At 50.0% G+C, this 18,781-nt stretch overlaps 1 protein-coding gene across 5 annotated transcripts in view; it reads right to left on the reverse strand.

Annotated features, from left to right (window-relative positions):
• Positions 1 to 352: 352 nt before the first annotated feature.
• Positions 353 to 18,781, reverse strand: part of dph1 (diphthamide biosynthesis 1) — a 70,672-nt gene continuing 52,243 nt past the window's right edge. The window contains exons 1-3 of one of the 5 annotated variants that reach the window (XR_015929065.1): positions 11,320 to 11,416; positions 9,330 to 9,479; positions 2,159 to 2,279 (exon numbers count right to left, since the gene is read on the reverse strand). Coding sequence is in view for 3 of the 5 variants with exons in the window: in XM_088616097.1 (XP_088472223.1) it covers positions 2,212 to 2,279; positions 9,330 to 9,479; positions 11,316 to 11,385 (288 nt within the window). In the remaining 2 variants the exon portion in view is untranslated. Of the gene's footprint in view, positions 2,280 to 9,329; positions 9,480 to 10,405; positions 10,643 to 11,315; positions 11,436 to 18,781 lie in introns of those variants that run through there. The other 4 variants (XM_088616097.1, XM_088616098.1, XR_015929064.1 and 1 more) reach the window with 4 other exon arrangements.

Here is an 18,781-nt window from a genome sequence, read left to right on the forward strand (position 1 = left end):
AACACTAAAAACCAAGGCTGCTGCTGGAAGAGCTATTAGAGGGGCCAGTAGGGGGCGCTCACCCTGCAGTCTGTGTGGGTCCTGATGCCCCAATATAGCGACTGGGGACACTATACTGTAAAAAGGTGCTGTCCTTCGGATCGGACGTAAAACCGAGGTCCTGACTCTCTGTGGTCATTAAAAATCCCAGGGCGTTTCTTGAAAAGAGTAGGGGTGTTGCCCTGGTGTCCTGGCCAAATTCCCCATTGGCCCTTACCAATCATGGCCTCCTAATAATCCCCCTCTATGAACTGGCTTCATCCCTCTGCATCATCCAGGTGGGGCTGCACACTGGTGGTGGTGGAGGGGATCCCCATTACCTGTAAAGCGCTTTGAGTGGAGTGTCCAGAAAAGCATGTATCGATACAAGTGTACCAACATAAATGTAAGGAATTATTATAATAATTATTATTATTAATAATGACAGATGGGCGAGGAGTACCCCTCTGCAGGAGAAGAAAGAATCAGAGTCCAGGCTTCATTTCAGCTGACGTTTTAAGGCACCATACAGCAGCATGAGAGGAAGAAAACCTTTTTCTCGCCTGTTTCCCCTGGCAGAGCTCTCTTTACAGCTGGAGGACAGAAGTTACAATTCCTGTTCCCCACAGCCACCTCTTCCAGCAGCCAGATGACTTTCCTCTCCCGTCTTTCTGTTCTCGAGAACTGAATTTGTAGCTATCTGCAGTCTACACATTACATCAGAATCACAAGGTCGTATTGTTAACCACGAAGTGTTGGAAACATAAATGACTGTTTACAGGCGCGAGATCGTCTGTGCTTCGAGTAAAGGCATGACGTGTTGTAATTGCAATAATTATGAGATCTTCACGGTGTTATACAATACACTGCTCCTGTGTTTCTTACTGGAAACAGGAATATTATGAAATGGGTTTTTTTTCCCCCCAACACTTGAAATTGAGTCAGGCACTGACTGGGCCTTGCAGCTGAAGCAGGCAGATGAGTGTCCTTCCACGTGAGCAGGCGGTGTGTGTGTGCACCTCCCCGGCACAGGGAGCGCGCATTAACAATCAAGAGCAGCTGACTACAGCGGCCTGCGCAGGCGCCAGGGGTCGATCTGTCCCTGGAGACGCGCGGCCTCGTCCTTCTCCTGCCACCAGGGGGCGGAGCGGTGGCTCTGTGGCTCAGGATCTGCACCTGTGGCTGGAAGGTTGCCGGTTCGAATCCCGCAGCCGGCAGAGGAATCCTACTCCGTTGGGCCCCTGAACAAGGCCATTAACCCCAGCTGCTCCGTATAAATGGCTGACCCTGCGCTCTGACCCCCAGCTTCTCTCCCTGTCTGTGTGTCTCATGGAGAGCAAGCTGGGGTCTGCGAAAAGGCAAATTCCTAATGCGAGAAATTGTACAGGGCCAAGAAGGTGATCTGATCTGATCTTACCTTACCACCCTGCTCACTCGCCCCTGGGTGCCCAGCTCCTGCCCCACGGACGGGGAGAACTCGGGGTGTGGGGGCTCCCCGCTGGGGGCTGGGGCAGTGCTGATCTGGGGGGAGTGCTTGGCTTGTACATCAAGGCTTTTTGACTGAAATGAAAGCCACCCCCCCTCTTCCACCTGTCGCCAGGAGAAAGGATTTCTTCATACAGAACCCCGAGTCTGGGTCCCCCCCCTTTCCAAACCTGACATCACCGCTCCCACCTCATTAATTGGAATAAGCAGGGAATGATGGCTAGACGGTGGAAATGATCCCTTTCATGCATGAGCTGCAGCACACGGTTGAAGATGACAGGTTTTAAATAGCAGTGGACACGTGCAAAAAAAACAACAACATTTCAATTGATTTTTTCCTCTCTTTTGTTTTCTAAGGGGGCAACCTTGTACGAGACCATTATGCAGCAAAGACGAGCCGCGTGGACTCGAGAATTGTACTAACAGCAAATTCTGCTGAAACCCAAGAGGGGTGGCAGCTGTCAGAACGTGCGGACTTTGTGCACGGCACCTGCAGTGTAACACAAGCTGGGGAGACCATCCCAGAAGTCAGATGGGCCCCATGTCACGTGGTAGATCCGTCCTGGTCATACTGGGGAGGGTAAGGGCAAAGCCCCGCTCTCCTGCTGAAGCGGTCTGGCTCCTAACCAGGAACCCCCAATCCACTCCCAACAGTCCCAGCCACCCCCTCCCCCCCCAAACCAGTAAAGGGTTAACTCCGAGCGGGTCCTACCTCTCGATGATGTCAGCAATAGTGCAGGCGAACATCTGCAGGCCCTCTGGCATCTGGAGAGCAACTGGAACGAGAGGAAGGGGTGTGAGGGAATGTGGATAGGGCCACGGGGACGTGGAGGGGAGAGGGATGCTCATTTTCATAGGGCAGGCCAGTATTGACAGGTAGCGGGTGGGATACACTGTGCCCGGTAGATCTAGCTAAATAAGCACACATTGGCGTTTGCACAACACAACGACAAGCTAGAACGATCTGCCAGAATGAAGATCTGACTACAGCGCAGTTAAAACGCCCTTTGGATACTGCACGTTGTACGAGCCGATTATACAGCGCAGGAGCTACTGAGCACAGCAGATTACAAGACCCGCCAGCAAACGCAGAGTTCATCAGCCACTATATAGCTATACTGCAGTATAGCGTATGCACTGATTATGGGCTAATGCCTACCCGCTGGGTAAGGCAGAAGACTCACAACATGCAGGCTTACCAATACAACACCAAAGCCAACAGCACAGGAGAGGACAAAGGATCTGCTGTGCAGAACGGCGTCTACTTCATAGCACATTCACACTGGCAACAGCCCACAGGATTAGCACTTAAGACTATCCAGATAGGTAGTCAACTTGAGTGAAGTGCCTTGCTCTAAGGTACAACAGCAAAGACTCACCTGGGACAATCCACAACCTTCCAGTTATAAGTCCCTAAGCACTGCTCTGCACAACCTCCCCACTACTGAAGATTAATGGTTTCTGTTTAACATTATCGAAGGCCATGTGTTAGCTCCTGAAGGCCATGTGATAGTGCACGACTGGATTAGCAGGATGGTACCAGGGAACGAGACTGAGACTCCCACCAACAGTATTATTTGGACAGTGACACAATTTTTGCTGTTTTCGGGACTGTGTATAAAAAGGGCTATGATTCCTATATGGTTCATCCAATATAGACATAATTACCCTAGAACTAAAGCTTTAATTCTACACTTTAACCTCTTAGCAACTGTTTCATTTCACATCTAATGTGATGGAGTACAGAGTCAAAACATCAAAAATTGTGTCACTGTCCAGACTGCACTGTAGGTCTATCACAGGTTTTACCAACTACTGGTTCTGGTCTATCAGCCAACACTAAGTATTAGTCAAGCTTATTACATAGTAACAACACAGTCAGTGAATATGCACAAGGATCAAGCAGAGATAATTACTAAATACATTTGCTCTTCGGCTTCATCGGTGCAATTTATGCAAGAACCTCAGTTCATAAAAGGGTGAAACAGATTGGACTCCTATCGCACAGCAGTTTGATGGGTCCCCTACTACACAACAGGGACGTGCTACCACAGCTGTGGCTGTAGGAGGAGTTCAGCACTGTCGCTGTGCCTCTGCAGCTCTCTCTGTGCCTGTGTGACACTGAGTCACCAGCTCTCACCCGCCTCCCCGATCTCGCTCTGCTCCACCCGAGCATCCTCACAGGCCCTGCTCTCAGCTCCAGCACACTTCATGGAAATTGTCAGTCGAGGGCAATGATCACAACAGACCTGCACGCTCGACAAATGGTTATGGGGGAAACATACCTGTGAGCCAACACCTCTCATCTCGACCCTGCTCTGCAGCTTAGTTCCCCGTGTCGGAGGTGCAGTCGCACTGGGTCCTGTCCTTTCCTCTTACTGATGACTCCCCCTGCATAGCGCTTGAATCCATTTCAGGTTTGACCAGGTTTTGCAGACTCTGATACTGGTTTCACTCATAAGGCAGAAATGCAGACATATATACCCGCGATGCTGTTTTAACCCATCTGTCTGTTCAAATTTACTCACGAGCCAGGAGTCTGAGACAAGAGCCCTGAAACACTGTGTCTGTGAGTTTATCCCCTCTTAGGGCAACAACCTGATCTTGAGAGCACAGCAGTCAGAGCCACCCATGGTAAGTGGGCTGAGGGGCTGCCGGGGGGCACAACTGGAAAAGAGGAAGTGCATTTAAAACTGAGACCAGGAGGCACTTTACACCAAGAGTTGCAGGAGTCCAGCAATGGCTGGATGAGAGCAACGAGCTGCTCCCTACTAAACAGGCCAGGGGGTCAAAACGTCCTGCACTTGTGTGTGACCCATCTGCGTGCGTACGTCCGTAAACACAGCACTGCGGGGGTTTCACAGGATTAATGACCCGTATTTATATTGGAGCAGGACACTACATGAGGGGCTCAATGTCTCTCCTGACATTTTTAATCCTCTATTTCCGTAAAAAACCTGGAACAGCCGGGCTTACACAGACCCCAGAAACGGAATCGGCACCACAGCTGCAATATCAGGCCAGAGGCCCTCATGCTCCCGCCATGCTCGTGCTTTAAACTGGGTGCCGGTTTCTGTTCTGGAGGGGTGAGCAGGCCTCTGACCCCCCCAGGCAAAGCCTGAGTGAGGTGGGTAGCTGTCCACCACACCTCCCCGCATCAATCAATATTTTTCCATTAACAGAGCAGAAATGACAACATGTTGTTTGTCTTAATGTTTATTTTTTTTTGCCAAGTACAAACCTATAAATGCTATTTCTCCAGTTGTGCAAACTTGTTAAAACATCCATTTTAAACCACCCCCACTTGATAAAACATCCCTTCTTCTTACAGTGAAAAACATTTTAAAAATCGAATTAAAAGCCTTAAAATAATTCAGAGTGAATAATGGCTTTGCTGCTACAAGAGCAGTACCCTGAACCCAAGCAAACAAAGCCATTGAGGAACATTCCCATTGACAACAACTGCCCTCCCTCTTCCTCTCCATGTGGAGCTCCACACACACACACACACACACACACACACAAACTCACAAGGCTTCAGCAGTGAAATCGGAGGATGCCCAAACGATGCTGAAAATCCTTGACAGTATGCCCCAGCAAATAAACCCACCAATAAAAGATCTATTCCGAGTCCTTCAAAAGCATCGCAATTGAAGACCGATCTTAAAAAAAAAAAGGAACAGGAAATGAAAAATCCTTGATTTTATGTCCTGTTGTACAAGATGACTCAAACAAAAGGGACTTGAAATCCTGTGAATAAAAAAAAACAAACGGAGAGGCTTCTGCCAGCATTCCTGGCAGAAATACACCATCTCTAACATGAGTGTCACAGACGGGAGAAAGGACCTGAATCTCCCGAGGAGGACCTGGACGAGTATTCCGAACCTGGAGAGGTTTCAGCCTGAGGGTTGGGCAATGAAACCTTCGCTCAGGAATGAAACAGGGAGCTGAGGGCAGACGTGGAAACCGGGAGGAAGCACGTGTTTACACAGAGAGTGGCGGCTGACTGGAACTCCGAAGGAAAGGGCGGAAGCAATCAGATCGATACCGGGCTATCATTCAAACAAATATAATCGGGATGGGCTGAGCTTTCCTGTCTCCTTTGTGACCTTTCCTATGTTCTCCTGGTGTTCTGATAAAAAAAGAGGGAAGTGGGGTGGGGGTGAGACAGGGAGGGCAGTGAGAAAAGGAGCAGGATGAGAGTGCGGAGGTGGGGGTGGAAAGCCTGCAGTTCCAGGCATCTCTGATGAAAGGTTAAACACTCGCCTTCACCTCACCGAGACAGACACAGACAGGCAAAAGTGCTCATTAACTTCAAAGGGCGAGTTTATTAAGAGCGAAAGGTTACTGTGCTCGCTCCCCTCACTCCGGCAGGCACAGCAACCATCGGCGCCGCTCTGCCGAGCCCACGTGCGCTCCGGGGGGGGGGGGGGTGGGGGGGCACCTCGGTGCCCGCGTGCGCTGAGGCCGGACCCCGCGCGCTTGCAACAGAATCTCTCCTCCCGAGGCTCCAGAACCGCTGATGCTTGATGCCGAGACGACGGGGCACATCCACACACCTCTCCTCCGGCGAGCGCGACAAGCCCAGGGCGCCCGGGGGGCGAAAGCCGACACCGATCCCCAGCGGGGCTGGGTGATGCTCACGCGACTGTCTGGAGCGGGGAGGAGGAGGAGGAGCAGTCCAACGGGAGCCCGGCTTTCATGACTGGGCAGTGCGCGGAGACCTGGATCAATCCAGAGCCCCACCGCGCAGCACAGCTGCAAGATAATTCAGGTGCACAGGACTGTGCATTTCTTTTACTGCTCTGCAAACGCCATTAACAGCTACAATGGCTCATCAGTGCCATTAAAAGGCCATTGCTGCAACACATAATGGATGTGGAACCAGTCTTATCATCACTACCTTAGACAGGCTGTGGTGACTAACAGCACAAGCGCAGACTGAGAGCCACATTAACGTGGAATGCAAACTGGAGGAGGGGGTTGATATATTCCAGATGCCTGCTGAGAAACCCTTCTACCCGTTCAGAGCCCCACCACTGCAATCAAGTACAAAACTCTCCCGCCCAATCATTTTTAATCACGAAATTTCTCTTTCGAGCACAATTTCGTATGCCCGTTACTGGGCCGGGGCACTCTTGGCCACCACCGCAGTGACCTCTACAACGTCCTCGCCAAATCCCTCCAAGAAGTCTAAATTGGGGATGGATCATAAAATGGAACCGGAAATGCTTCATCTCTGTCCTCTGGCGTGTGGGGACTGGTTCCGCAGCTCAGGATGGGGGGCGGATGGGCGGGCGGGCTTTGCGTGTTCTTTTAAAAGCAAACGCGCTCTCCGGAGACGAGCGCGTCTGCCTTTACCGTCCCCTGGGGAAACGCAGAGAGGGATGCCATGGGTTCCAATGGAAATTCTCCTCTTCGGTTTTCCCTGCTTTTTCCACAGGGAGGGGAGGAAAAAACAGATGCCCGGATATAATCCCCTCTGGGCTGCGGAGCAAAGAAAGGAGCCGACTGCGAAGGCCACCTTCTCAAGAGAGACCAGGAGAAAGGAGAGAGCACCACTCCTGGTCCTAAACACCGAGCAGCGAGTCTGATCCCCTAGAAGGAAACGAGTGACTTCCCTGTGAAGCAGGCCACGCTCCCTAAAACCCACCAGCGCCCCTGCGTCCGGCTGTGGCTGCTCCCCGCGCAGGGGGAACGGGCACCAGCGCTGGACACGGTCCAGGGTGCAAGATAAGACGCCCTCCAACCTCTTAAGCTGCATGTGGCTTTCAGACAGGCAGGGCTGCCAGCCACGGACACTGGCTTGGGCCTTGATTTAAGTCTGCAGTCGCAGGCAGACAAAGCCGAGAGGGAGCTCCTGACGGCCTCAGCCTGGAGCTGTAATGAAGCCATTCTTGCAGCGCAGACCACTGGAGCGCTCAGAGGTGTTGGTCAGGCTGGCCTCAGTCCAGGACTGCACAACACTGGTCTCAGGTCCCAGGCTGGGCCACAGGCGCAGTTTACCTGAAGGCGGCTCTTTGTCTGCTAGACATCTGCCCAAGAGAAATGGGTTTGTATTCTGCAACAGGCAGGAGGATCAATGTCTGGATCTAAGACAGGCCCCGATCCACTTGAATCCCTCCCAGATCTACTGCGTCGTGGATGGGGGGGGGTGTAGCACTGTCGGTGGTCCTCGTGGGACACCGCATTGCCACGAACTCGAACGAGACAGCAGACTGAGTCAGTGGTGCTCCAGAGGAGCACGGCCACTGCCAGGCCCCAGCTCAAGAGCTTCAGGCCAGTCGCAGGGATATATCAGCGTATGAGGAGCAGTTCAGGGGGGGATCTCCAAAGAAGCCATTCGCACACCTTTCTCTCATCAGCCTCCCCCGCTCTCTGCTTTATTTTTAGCAGATTCAATTAGAAGGGTCTCGATGTCTCGTGCACTGTCTTCATTCACACCTAGCAGCATGGAGTAAAGTGAGGAGACAGGTGCCATCTCCGGCAGCACCCTCTTCCGATTCCATGATAACAGCGTGCGTCAGAGTGACACACAACAGAGGGTGTGAGTGCAGCACAGCAGGCCCGAGCCACTGAACACACAGCTGCCCAGAGCCCCTGAACACACAGCAGCGCAGAGCCCCTGAACACACAGCAGCGCAGAGCCCCAGCCCTGAGCTACTGAACACACAGCAGCCCAGAGCCAAAGCCCTGAGCTACTGAACACACAGCAGCCCAGAGCCCCAGCCCTGAGCTACTGAACACACAGCAGCCCAGAGCCAAAGCCCTGAGCTACTGAACACACAGCAGCCCAGAGCCCCTGAACACACAGCAGCCAGAGCCACAGCCCCGAGCTACTGAACACACAGCAGCCCAGAGCCCCAGCCCTGAGCTACTGAACACACAGCAGCCCAGAGCCAAAGCCCTGAGCTACTGAACACACAGCAGCCCAGAGCCCCTGAACACACAGCAGCCAGAGCCACAGCCCCGAGCTACTGAACACACAGCAGCCCAGAGCCCCAGCCCTGAGCTACTGAACACACAGCAGCCCAGAGCCAAAGCCCTGAGCTACTGAACACACAGCAGCCCAGAGCCCCTGAACACACAGCAGCCCCGAGCCACTGAACACACAGCAGCCCAGAATCAAAGCCCCGAGCCGCTGAACACACAGCAGCCCCGAGCCGCTGAACACACAGCAGCCCGGAGCCCCAGCCCTGAGCCGCTGAACACACAGCAGCTCAGAGCCCCAGCCCTGAGCTGCTGAACACACAGCAGCCCGGAGCCAGATCTGAGCTACTGCTGCACACAACAACCCTGAGTCACTGAACATACTCAAGACTCAAGAACAAACTCTAGCCCTGAGCCCCTGTCCTGAGCCGTTGAATAAATAGCAGCCCAGAAACCAATGAACACACAGCAGACCAGCATCCTCACTTTGAGTGACTGAACACACAGCAGCCTAGTAATCCAACACTGATATGACATATCTTTTATATCACAAAGCAATCTTCCACTGTCTCAAAGTGACTTTTACCAAGAGCATAAGGTGATTGTTTTCTGATGACTTTTCATTTTAACTAATTACATATAAGTTCCAGAAAAATATCTTCTATCTGGGCTTTAAAAAACTGAATAATGAGCAAAAACACAAAGATCCCCATTCAATAAAGAAAAGCAATAGTCTATTATATTGTGAGCCAGGCGACCCAGAGCATTTCATTCTATTGAATTTCTCTGCAGGAAAATGGCATATACATGTGGTAATCACCCATAATCTCCATAACGCACACTGAGCTAATGATAAAAGAGTGCAGGTGACTGTGATCAGGAAGGGTGTGACTGACCTCTTTTGGCTTTGACCTGCTTCACTCTCCACACAGTTTTATGGATCTCAAAATTGTAGTTCTCTGGCAGAGCACGGACAGCCTCCTGCAGCTCGGGGTCCTTCAGGATCTCATCGGGGATCTGGTTAGCCACCCTTCTGGGTCCTCGAGCTAAGGCAGACGCAGGACAGAATTGTCTCACAATTTCAAATTTAAAGAGCTTTATTGGCAACACTGATTAATTAAACAGAAAATTTACAAAATAAAACATTATCATTCTCTGTTCCTCTGGCTGAGATCTTTTAAAGTACTTTGAGAATCCACTTTTAAAGGCACTATATAAAAATAACTATGATTATTATTATTCTTATTATTGGGCTGCAGCTCTACTGAGGTTCCTCTCTCTGTAGGATCAGAAGCTGTTCTGATTCTGGCATGTGTGGGAATTCTGGAAGTGCAGGTCTGTCCGTATCTGTTTTCTATGTCAAGGCTGTGGTCACTGAGCCTGTCCTCTCTGGGCTGCCAGGCCTGTGTCCAGTTTGTATGTCCAGACTGTGGACACTGAGCCTGTCCTCTCTGGGCAGCCAGGCCTGTGTCCAGTTTTTATGTCTAGACTGTGGTCACCAAGCCTGTCCTCTCCGCCCTCTCTGGGCAGCCAGGTGCTCAGTATCACTCAGACCAGCTCAGACTGCCCTGCAGTTCTGTGGACTAGCCAGAAGCTCCTGCTGTGATGCTGGCCACCTCATGACAGGAAAGCATAATTAGGGAGACTAAACTCACCAATTTTCCTGCTCACCTACGTGTCAAATTCTTTCAATTATGCAATCAAGCAACAACTTGATTAAATTCAGAAGATTGTAATTTGCTTTGATTTGAATTTGATTAGGGCCAACAAATAATACCTGAAACCACAGGAATATGGAAATATAATTAATACCCAAATCCACAGGAACATATGAATACACTTCTCTTTAACAAGCCTCGGGTTCTTTACTTCCATTTCCATAGAATGACGCTTAATTATTTCTTTAGTTATACATATAATAATAATAATAATAATAATAATAATAATAATAATAATAATAATAACTGCTTACACTTATATAGCGCTTTTCTGGACATTCCACTCAAAGTGCTTTACAGGTAATGGGGATCCCCTCCACCTCCACCAGTGTGCAGCCCCACCTGGATGATGCAACAGCAGCCATAGTGCGCCAGAACACACCCCACATCAGCTCTCAGTGGGGAGGAGAGTAGAGTAATGCAGCCAATTCATAGAGGGGGATTATTAGGAGGCCATGATTGGTAAGGGCCAATGGGAAATTTGGCCAGGACACTGGGGTTACACCCCTACTCTGGGATTTTTAATGACCACAGAGAGTCAGGACCTCGGTTTTACGTCTCATCCGAACGACGGCGCTATTTTACAGTAGAGTGTCCACATCACTATACTGGGACGTTAGGACCCACATGGACCACAGGGTGAGGGCCCCCTGCTGGCCCCACTAACACCTCTTAATCAGTTACCAATGATTTCTCGGACTCTGGTTATCACTAATCCCAGACGACCCAGTCCTGCTCATTTCAATAAAATAAATTAGGAATACAGCCAAGGACTGTGACATACAACTACGTGCCACAGCGTCCTTCCAAAAACCGGGACATGGGAGTTCATATAGTCTGAGACCATTCTAATATCTAGAGCTGCAGTCAAAATACAGCCCAACACCACGGGGTATGGTTAAAACAGTACTTATATTATCACTGCTGCCGCCGCTGTTACCACAAACGATGGTACGTTGATTTAAGTCGACACGAGTCAATGAGGCGTTTTGCTCTCTGATTGCCCATGTAAAAACATCAGAACTGTCACTCCTCTGCGGTTAATCTCGCCCCACAGCACGCTGTTCCGCAGAAGCGTTACCGTATTGACCAACCACATAATCTTTACTGACACCCGTGAGTTCCTCTACGGAAACGCTATCTTTAAAAAGAGAAAGTCACAACCTGCCGTTTTCTTTATCGCCGCAACTCGGCTCTCCACTTCAGCCGCCGCCATTTTTCCAAACAAACACATGTGAGTAACGGAAAGGCAGCGCTAATCGTTTCAGAACGCAGTAAATAAAGCCAGGTAATCGATTGTGGAGCAATCGAACTGGCTAAACGTACCAAGATTCCTAACTCGACAAATAAGTAATCTATCAGTACACGCCTTGCTTACCTTCATCTTCATTTACTACGGTACACAAGCAACATTTTCAACATTTATTCAAACTGGAATAAATATACCATTATCGTTAATGTCAAAATGTCAAGAGTAGCGTTTAAATGTGTCCTGTTCATGTGCACAGAAAATCGTTTCTATTGCATGCCAGTCTACGGATTTGTACGTCCATGCGTGGTCAGGTTGTCTGTCTGGGCCTCTCTAATCCGGTAAATCTTCAATGTCAGCCGTAGTCAGTCATCTCTAAAAACTGAAGAATACTCATATTTTTTCATCCAAACGATGTTTAATATACTGTAATGCTACAGGGTGCACAGGGACTCAAACCCAGGCCTCCAGCGTCACTCAACAGGGACCGAGCCACTTGAGCCAAAGGGAAATCTCCCTTCAGCCCCGCGGCTGCGGTCCCTGCTATTCACAGGGAAGGGCGGTGACGTCACCGCTCTGGTAAGCCAGCTCTTGCAAGCAATGGAGGCCGTACGCGTTACAATATACTTAACAAAGCATGTCCACCTGTCTGATCACAATGAAACTAGTTGAGGTCTTCGAAGCTCATGATGTTATGAAGGTAAGCTCATGATGTCAAGCTTAAACCATGTGAGACTGAGATTCTCCACTGCTGGACCTCCAGTCCTCACCCTATTCCTGGCACTAAGGCATGAGATGGAGTCTTCTTTCTGTTCCTCTCAGCAGCTCTCACGAGCGCTAATAACATTCGAGTTAAAACAATTAACACACACAAACACAGCTCTGCGTGAGTCGCTGTGTGGGTGGTGGCATGATGGACCCTGTCAGCGATAGCGGGAGACCTCTCTACAGAAAGACCTCGTCCCCTCCCACCTCAGCTCCCGCAACAGATTCCATTAACCCGAATAAAACATGACAATATATCCGCGCACAGCGTACAACCCGCTAACTAAACAAGCAAATGAAAACAAATGCCCTGTCAGCTCGGCACTGCTCTCCCTCTCCCCGGCTGATTCGCACAGCGCGGCGCCTGTGTGTGGGGACGGGGTGCTGTCTGGTCTACACGTGAGTCCCAGGCAGTAGGCGGACAGCAGCGTTAGCGGCAGCAGCTGGGAGGAGAGAGAGGGACCGTCAGGCTCAGGTAGAGCTCAATCAGCGCACTGACTCCCACCAACCTGCTACTGTCAGCTGCTCTCCTGCCTCCCCCTACACCAACAGCAGACAGTATATAGTATAGCCAGTGTATAGTTTAGTCAGTGTATAGTATAAAGCATATACAGTAAAATACAATTAATTAATAATAATTTCTTACACTTATGTAGCCCTTTTCTGGACGCTCCACTCAAAGCACTTTATAGGTAATGGGGACTCCCCTCCACCACCACCAGTGTGCAGCCCCACCTGGACAACTGGAAGCTGAGGACAAGCTCAGCAGGTGTGAGCCTGGCCAGTACCGTGATGGAAGACCTCCTGGGACAGCTAAAGTTGCTGCTGGAAGAGGTGTTAGTGGGGCCAGTAGGGGGCGCTCACCCTGCGGTCTGTGTGGGTCCTAATGCCCCAGTATAGTGATGGGGACACTATACTGTAAAAAGCCACCGTCCTCCAGGTGAGATGTAAAACCGAGGTCCTGACTCTCTGTGGTCATTAAAAATCCCAGGGCGTCTCTGGAAAAGAGTAGGGGTGTTACCCCCAGCGTTCTGGTTAAATTTCCCCCTGGCCTTCAACAATCATGGCCTCCTAATAATCCCCATCTCTGAACTGGTTTCATCACTCTGCTCTCCTCCCCACTGAGAGCTGGTGTGTGGGGAGAGGACTGGTGCATCATCCAGGTGGGGCTGCACACTGGTGGAGAGGATCCCCATTACTTGTAAAGCACTTTGAGTGAAGTGTCCAGAAAACCCCCAGCGTTCTGGTTAAATTTCCCCCTGGCCTTCAACAATCATGGCCTCCTAATAATCCCCATCTCTGAACTGGTTTCATCACTCTGCTCTCCTCCCCACTGAGAGCTGGTGTGTGGGGAGAGGACTGGTGCATCATCCAGGTGGGGCTGCACACTGGTGGAGAGGATCCCCATTACTTGTAAAGCACTTTGAGTGAAGTGTCCAGAAAAGTGCTATATAAGTGTAAGGAATTATTATTATAAATTCACTCCATTAAAGAACACAATGTCATAACCACAGTCAGCCTCTACTGGAGATGTAAACTGTTATATGCTCGTTGTGATTTAAAACCTTTCAAAATCATTGGATTTACATAACAGATCTGAAGCACAGCCTGCAGCCTCAGGAGGAGATATTTCAGAACTATAATCCAACCAATTTCACTGAATTTACCCATAATGACTTAATTAGCCCAGTAGAAAGACTTAACACTGAATGGAATTTAAGTCTCTAGGCTGCCATAATATACAGTACAGTGTGTGTCCCTCTTCATCACAGTATGAAAGGGACGGCTAATTCTCAAACTGCCTGTATTCTGATGGCTCAGGACCCAGACAGTCTTTAGCAGTGCCTGTCTGGAAGTGCCCATGACAACTAGTGAGAATTTAAACCCATTCATTTATTTATTTATTTTCAAGTAATGAATAATCCTGGAAGCCTGTAACACATTCCCAGTCATTCTCACCTCCATCTGCTATCGCATCTAATCAGTTGTGTAGAAATGCAATTGCGAATTGGAGAGGTGTGTGAAAATGAGTCATTTATCTCCTTCTGAAGTGACGGGGAATCTTTTTAAGAATAACCACAGCCGGCAACTGATGAAAAGTTGTTGTTTTTTTTTCGTTTTATCTGAAGATCTGAAGCCTTCTAGGAGAGAGGTTTTTCAAGAAAACAACTAAGGAATTATGGATCTCCAAATCAGCTTGGTTCTGTTGAGAATTAAAGTTTTTTTAAAAAAAATAAATAACCTTCAAAGATTAAAAAGATGCATGTGTACAGCACAACCATTCTTCCCAGTACAAGAACAGGCTGCAGCTGTGGTATTATTTAAGTACTGCTGTCTTAGAGGTCAGCATAAGAAATGTGTGACTAGCCAGGTGTTTACGGTATGTATAATTGTGTTACTGGCATTGTCATTGCTGTGGTGATTAGAAAACCAACACAATTGTTTTCACATCTGACTGGACATTTGGAATCAATGCCTATAATTGCTTTGGCGAGCTGAGTGGTTCAGTATTTTGCCTCAGTGCAGTGCAATTGATGTACCTCCCTGATTGACCAGATATTGATTTTATATTTTGATCCCTTGTTTCTAGGTGCCCATGGATTAGTAAATAGATCAGGAATCAAAAACTCCACTTTTAATGGATCCGCAGTGCCCAGTTTCAAAGATTGTCTGCTATAGGCAGGGCCTGGACAGCAGGGAAATTTGTCTTTCTTTTTGGACTTTTTTTGGATGCTTTTTCCTTCTTTCTGAGAGACCTTATCAAAGTGTTGCTGTTGGCCCAGATCTCCTAAAACAAGGGTTCCTCGACTACATAATTCAACCCTTAATTAGCCAAATAATTATGTTGATTTGAATTATTTAATTGTTTTCAAATGTAAACATTTGGGAACCCACTTTTTAACGATTGAACTAAACACAACATAACGAAGCAGTTTTTTTTAATTAATTGGCTGATGGTTTGATGCATAGGAAGGTGCAATCTGTAACTCAAGCATGACAAACTGTTCAGTCCTACAGGGGATCATCAGGGTCTCGTAGCTGTTCTGGTCCTAGAGAGCCCCAGTTCAGCAGGTTTGTAGCGCTAGTAAAAATGTACCGTAGAGATCATTTCCAACAAAATCTGCCGAATTAGTGTCCCACAAGAATAACTGGACTCAGTTAATTATTAAACAGTTAACAATGAAAAACGTTAGGGATGAGAGGAGGCGATTCGGAGTATGGATCTTATCCCAGTGTTAGGCCCAGAATCACAGGGCCTGCAGACAACAATGCTGTGCCACCAGCCCCTGGAGTAACGTGCCCAGTCTGACCGTCGTGCCCACCAGCCCATCTCTCTCTCTTCCGCTGATCGATGCAGTTTCGGTCTAGAGCCCAGGATCCATCGGAAATCTTTATCCGCAGGGCTGGCTGGTGTAACCGGATAGTGCCGCCACCACCCCCCCTCCCTGTGGCTGTGTTCCTCTGCCCGGCTCTCCAGCCCCGAGCTCGCGCCACCGGAGAGACCTGCGGCCCTGCTCGTCTCATCAGCCTGAGTGTGGAAGACTCTTTCTCTCTGAAATACCAGCGCCACAGACCCGATATGACCAGCCACACAGGGGCCACCCTTCCCCCAGCCAACCTGAAACACCACGTACTGAGGGCTCTCTGAGTGAAAGCAGTGCGGAGGGCTGTACTACTGCACCCTGAGCTAAGCATGGCTACGAGGCCACAAAAGGGAATGTTCATGACTGGGAACAGGAGACACTTCTTTGTGAGAACTGCTGTAGGTTTGTAGAACATGTTAACAAGTCAGGTACACACAGAGCACCAAAGTGGCATTGCATCCATATTGATCCAGAAAGCAGATAAGGGACAAGGAGAGGGAGGGAGAGTGTGGGGGGGGAGTGGGTCTGTACGTGTGTGTTCTCCAGAGACACATCACCACGTGTGCCAAACTTCATTGTCCCGCAGTGTACAGTTTGCCCCACAAGAAAGCTAAAATCAGTACCCTACCATTATGCACAGTAATAAGTAGGGTTCACCTGAAACTGGATTCCATTCATGATGAATCAGTAGACACAGCTTTTGACTCCTGTCCAGTGTGTGTCCTTGCTGCTGTGTCCTGGGAACTTGACCCAGGTGTCTCACTGAAGGGGGCTCTAAGGGCCACAGTGTTATTTCTGGGGTAGCCCAGTTGCCAGGGGGGACCTGCTCCGCCAGGCTGGGGAATCGCCCGGGCCTCGTTCCCTCCCTCCTCGCCGGGCTCGCCATGGTAACAGCGCTAATTGAGAATAATTACAGGAGAGCGAAGAATTCACCTGGGACCAGACTGCCATCACAGGATGGTGTTGTTTCTGTCTGCGTGTCAACAGGCTCACACTGCACAACAAGGCAATGCAAACCGACCGGCTGCCTCTCTCAATTAATCACCTGTCCTGCGCCCCGAGGAGCACTTACTCTTCTCCCTCTCTCTCTCTCTCTTCTCCTGCTTTTTTTTCTCTCTCCGGTCTGCTTTCCTCCTTTCTTTGGAATTCACCGCTAGAAGAAAGGTGATCGTGGAAAAGCTCAGCAGAAGCACAGTGGGGAATCACCGAGTTGCTGTGATCAAACACTAGCACACGGGAGAGAAACAGCGAGGAACTGGATGACGAGGTGAAACGGTAACAGGCACAGGGGCAGAGCGAAATTAGGAGGCAGCTTTGCTCTGGTAAACATTTTCAAGGGCGTACAGCGATGTTGGACCTTCCGGAGCTGTGCGGTGATACATTGATCGGCCTATGGGTTTGTAATCAGACCATCGAATGGTGCGCCATCAGTGCGAGCTTGTTCGATCGGAACGGGCCAGGTGGTACTGGTGCTGCTGCACCTCCCTGGCGATCGAATGCCTCAGTAGGTACCACCTGGCCCACTCCATGGTCTGATCATAAGCAGATCGGGTGCATTGATTACACACTCCTTGAGGCACGCATGGAAGGGCTCTGTGTTAGCCCTGCCGGGAAGAGATTAGGTAAGGCGCTCAGCCAGAGAGTATTTGCCTCACCTCACCTGGAGAGGGGCGAGCACAGATACAGCACGGCTGGAAGGTTCTTCTTGTCCCCAGATCACACCACCTCCGAAGACAAACATCCCCTCCTGCCAGAGTACTCTGCTCAGGTGTGGGGTCCCTTTCATTGTTTCGCCAAAAAAAAACAACCACACACAATCCTGAAAAAAGATACCTCCTCCTCACACCCATGCTTAAAAATAGAAGGTATTTCAGAAGATATATTTAGAAATATGTACAGTTGTAACACGCACAGTGCAGAATGCCTTTCCCAGCTTTCTCAGATTGTGCTTGTAATCGCTTCATTGCTGCTGTTTCGCGAAAATAATCTCCCAGCATTATATCACTCAATTTCAGGCTTCTTCCACACGAGCCAAGAGCAGGAAGTGCTGCTGGACATGTGTTTGTGAGCCGGGTGGGTTTTAAAGATGGTGGGGGGGGGGGGGACCTTCTGTTAGCAATTAGGGATATTAAGATTATTGCTGCGATAAGGTGGAGGCAGAATTGGAGCCGTTTCGCATCTGAATAGGAGAGATAAATGCCACAGGAAGTCAGCCAGCCTATAGTGGAATCTCCTCAGCCTGGTTCCATCTCTCAATAGCAGCCCAGAGGGAGGTGCGGATTTTATTTTTTTCTGGGCAGCAGATCTTCTGATCTTCTCATTGCCATCCTTACCAATGGGGAAGAGGTGCATCGGTCTGGACCTGCCCAGTGTGCTGAACGTCCCAGCAGTGCTCTCTGGACCTGCACAGTTTGCTGAATGTCCCAGCAGGGCTCTCTGGACCTGCACAACGAGCCAGCTGTCCCTGCAGAGCTCTGTCCAGTGTGCCAGCTGTCCCTGCAGAGCTCTCTGGACCTGTCCAGTGTGCCAGCTGTCCCTGCAGAGCTCTCTGGACCTGCACAGCGAGCCAGACGTCCCAGCAGAGCTCTCTGGACCTGCACAGTGTGCTGAATGTCCCAGCAGAGCTCTCTGGACCTGCACAGTGTCCTGAATGTCCCAGCAGAGCTCTCTGGACCTGCACAACGAGCCAGCTGTCCCAGCAGAGCTCTCTGGACCTGTCCAGTGTGCCAGCTGTCCCTGCAGTGCTCTCTGGACCTGTCCAGTGTGCCAGCTGTCCCTGCAGAGCTCTCTGGACCTGTCCAGTGTGCCAGCTGTCCCTGCAGAGCTCTCTGGACCTGCACAGCGAGCCAGACGTCCCAGCAGACCTCTCTGGACCTGCCCAGTGTGCTGAACGTCCCAGCAGAGCTCTCTGGACCTGCACAGTGTGCCAGCTGTCCCAGCAGAGCTCTCTGGACCTGTCCAGCGTGCCGGCTGTCCCTGCAGAGCTTGTTAAGTGATATTGCTGCTGGTGAAAAAATGTCTGTGTTCTGGAGGGGAACAGTTTGCATCCTGTATTTTTCACTGAAGAGGAGGTCCTGCCCAACACGTTACGTTCAAAATTCCTGTGATACCATACAGCTGAAACTGAATCATACATGACAGCTGTTTACGTCCGACTGTCTATACTGTCTCTCGGCCTGTCTGTCTGTTTCTGTCTCACACATCTGCAGTGGGGGCGGCACGGTGGCGCAGGGGTTACTATTGCTGCCTCG

This window comes from Lepisosteus platostomus, chromosome 22, assembly GCF_059453375.1.
Source record: "Lepisosteus platostomus isolate fLepPlt1 chromosome 22, fLepPlt1.hap1, whole genome shotgun sequence".
Taxonomy (NCBI): domain Eukaryota; kingdom Metazoa; phylum Chordata; class Actinopteri; order Semionotiformes; family Lepisosteidae; genus Lepisosteus; species Lepisosteus platostomus.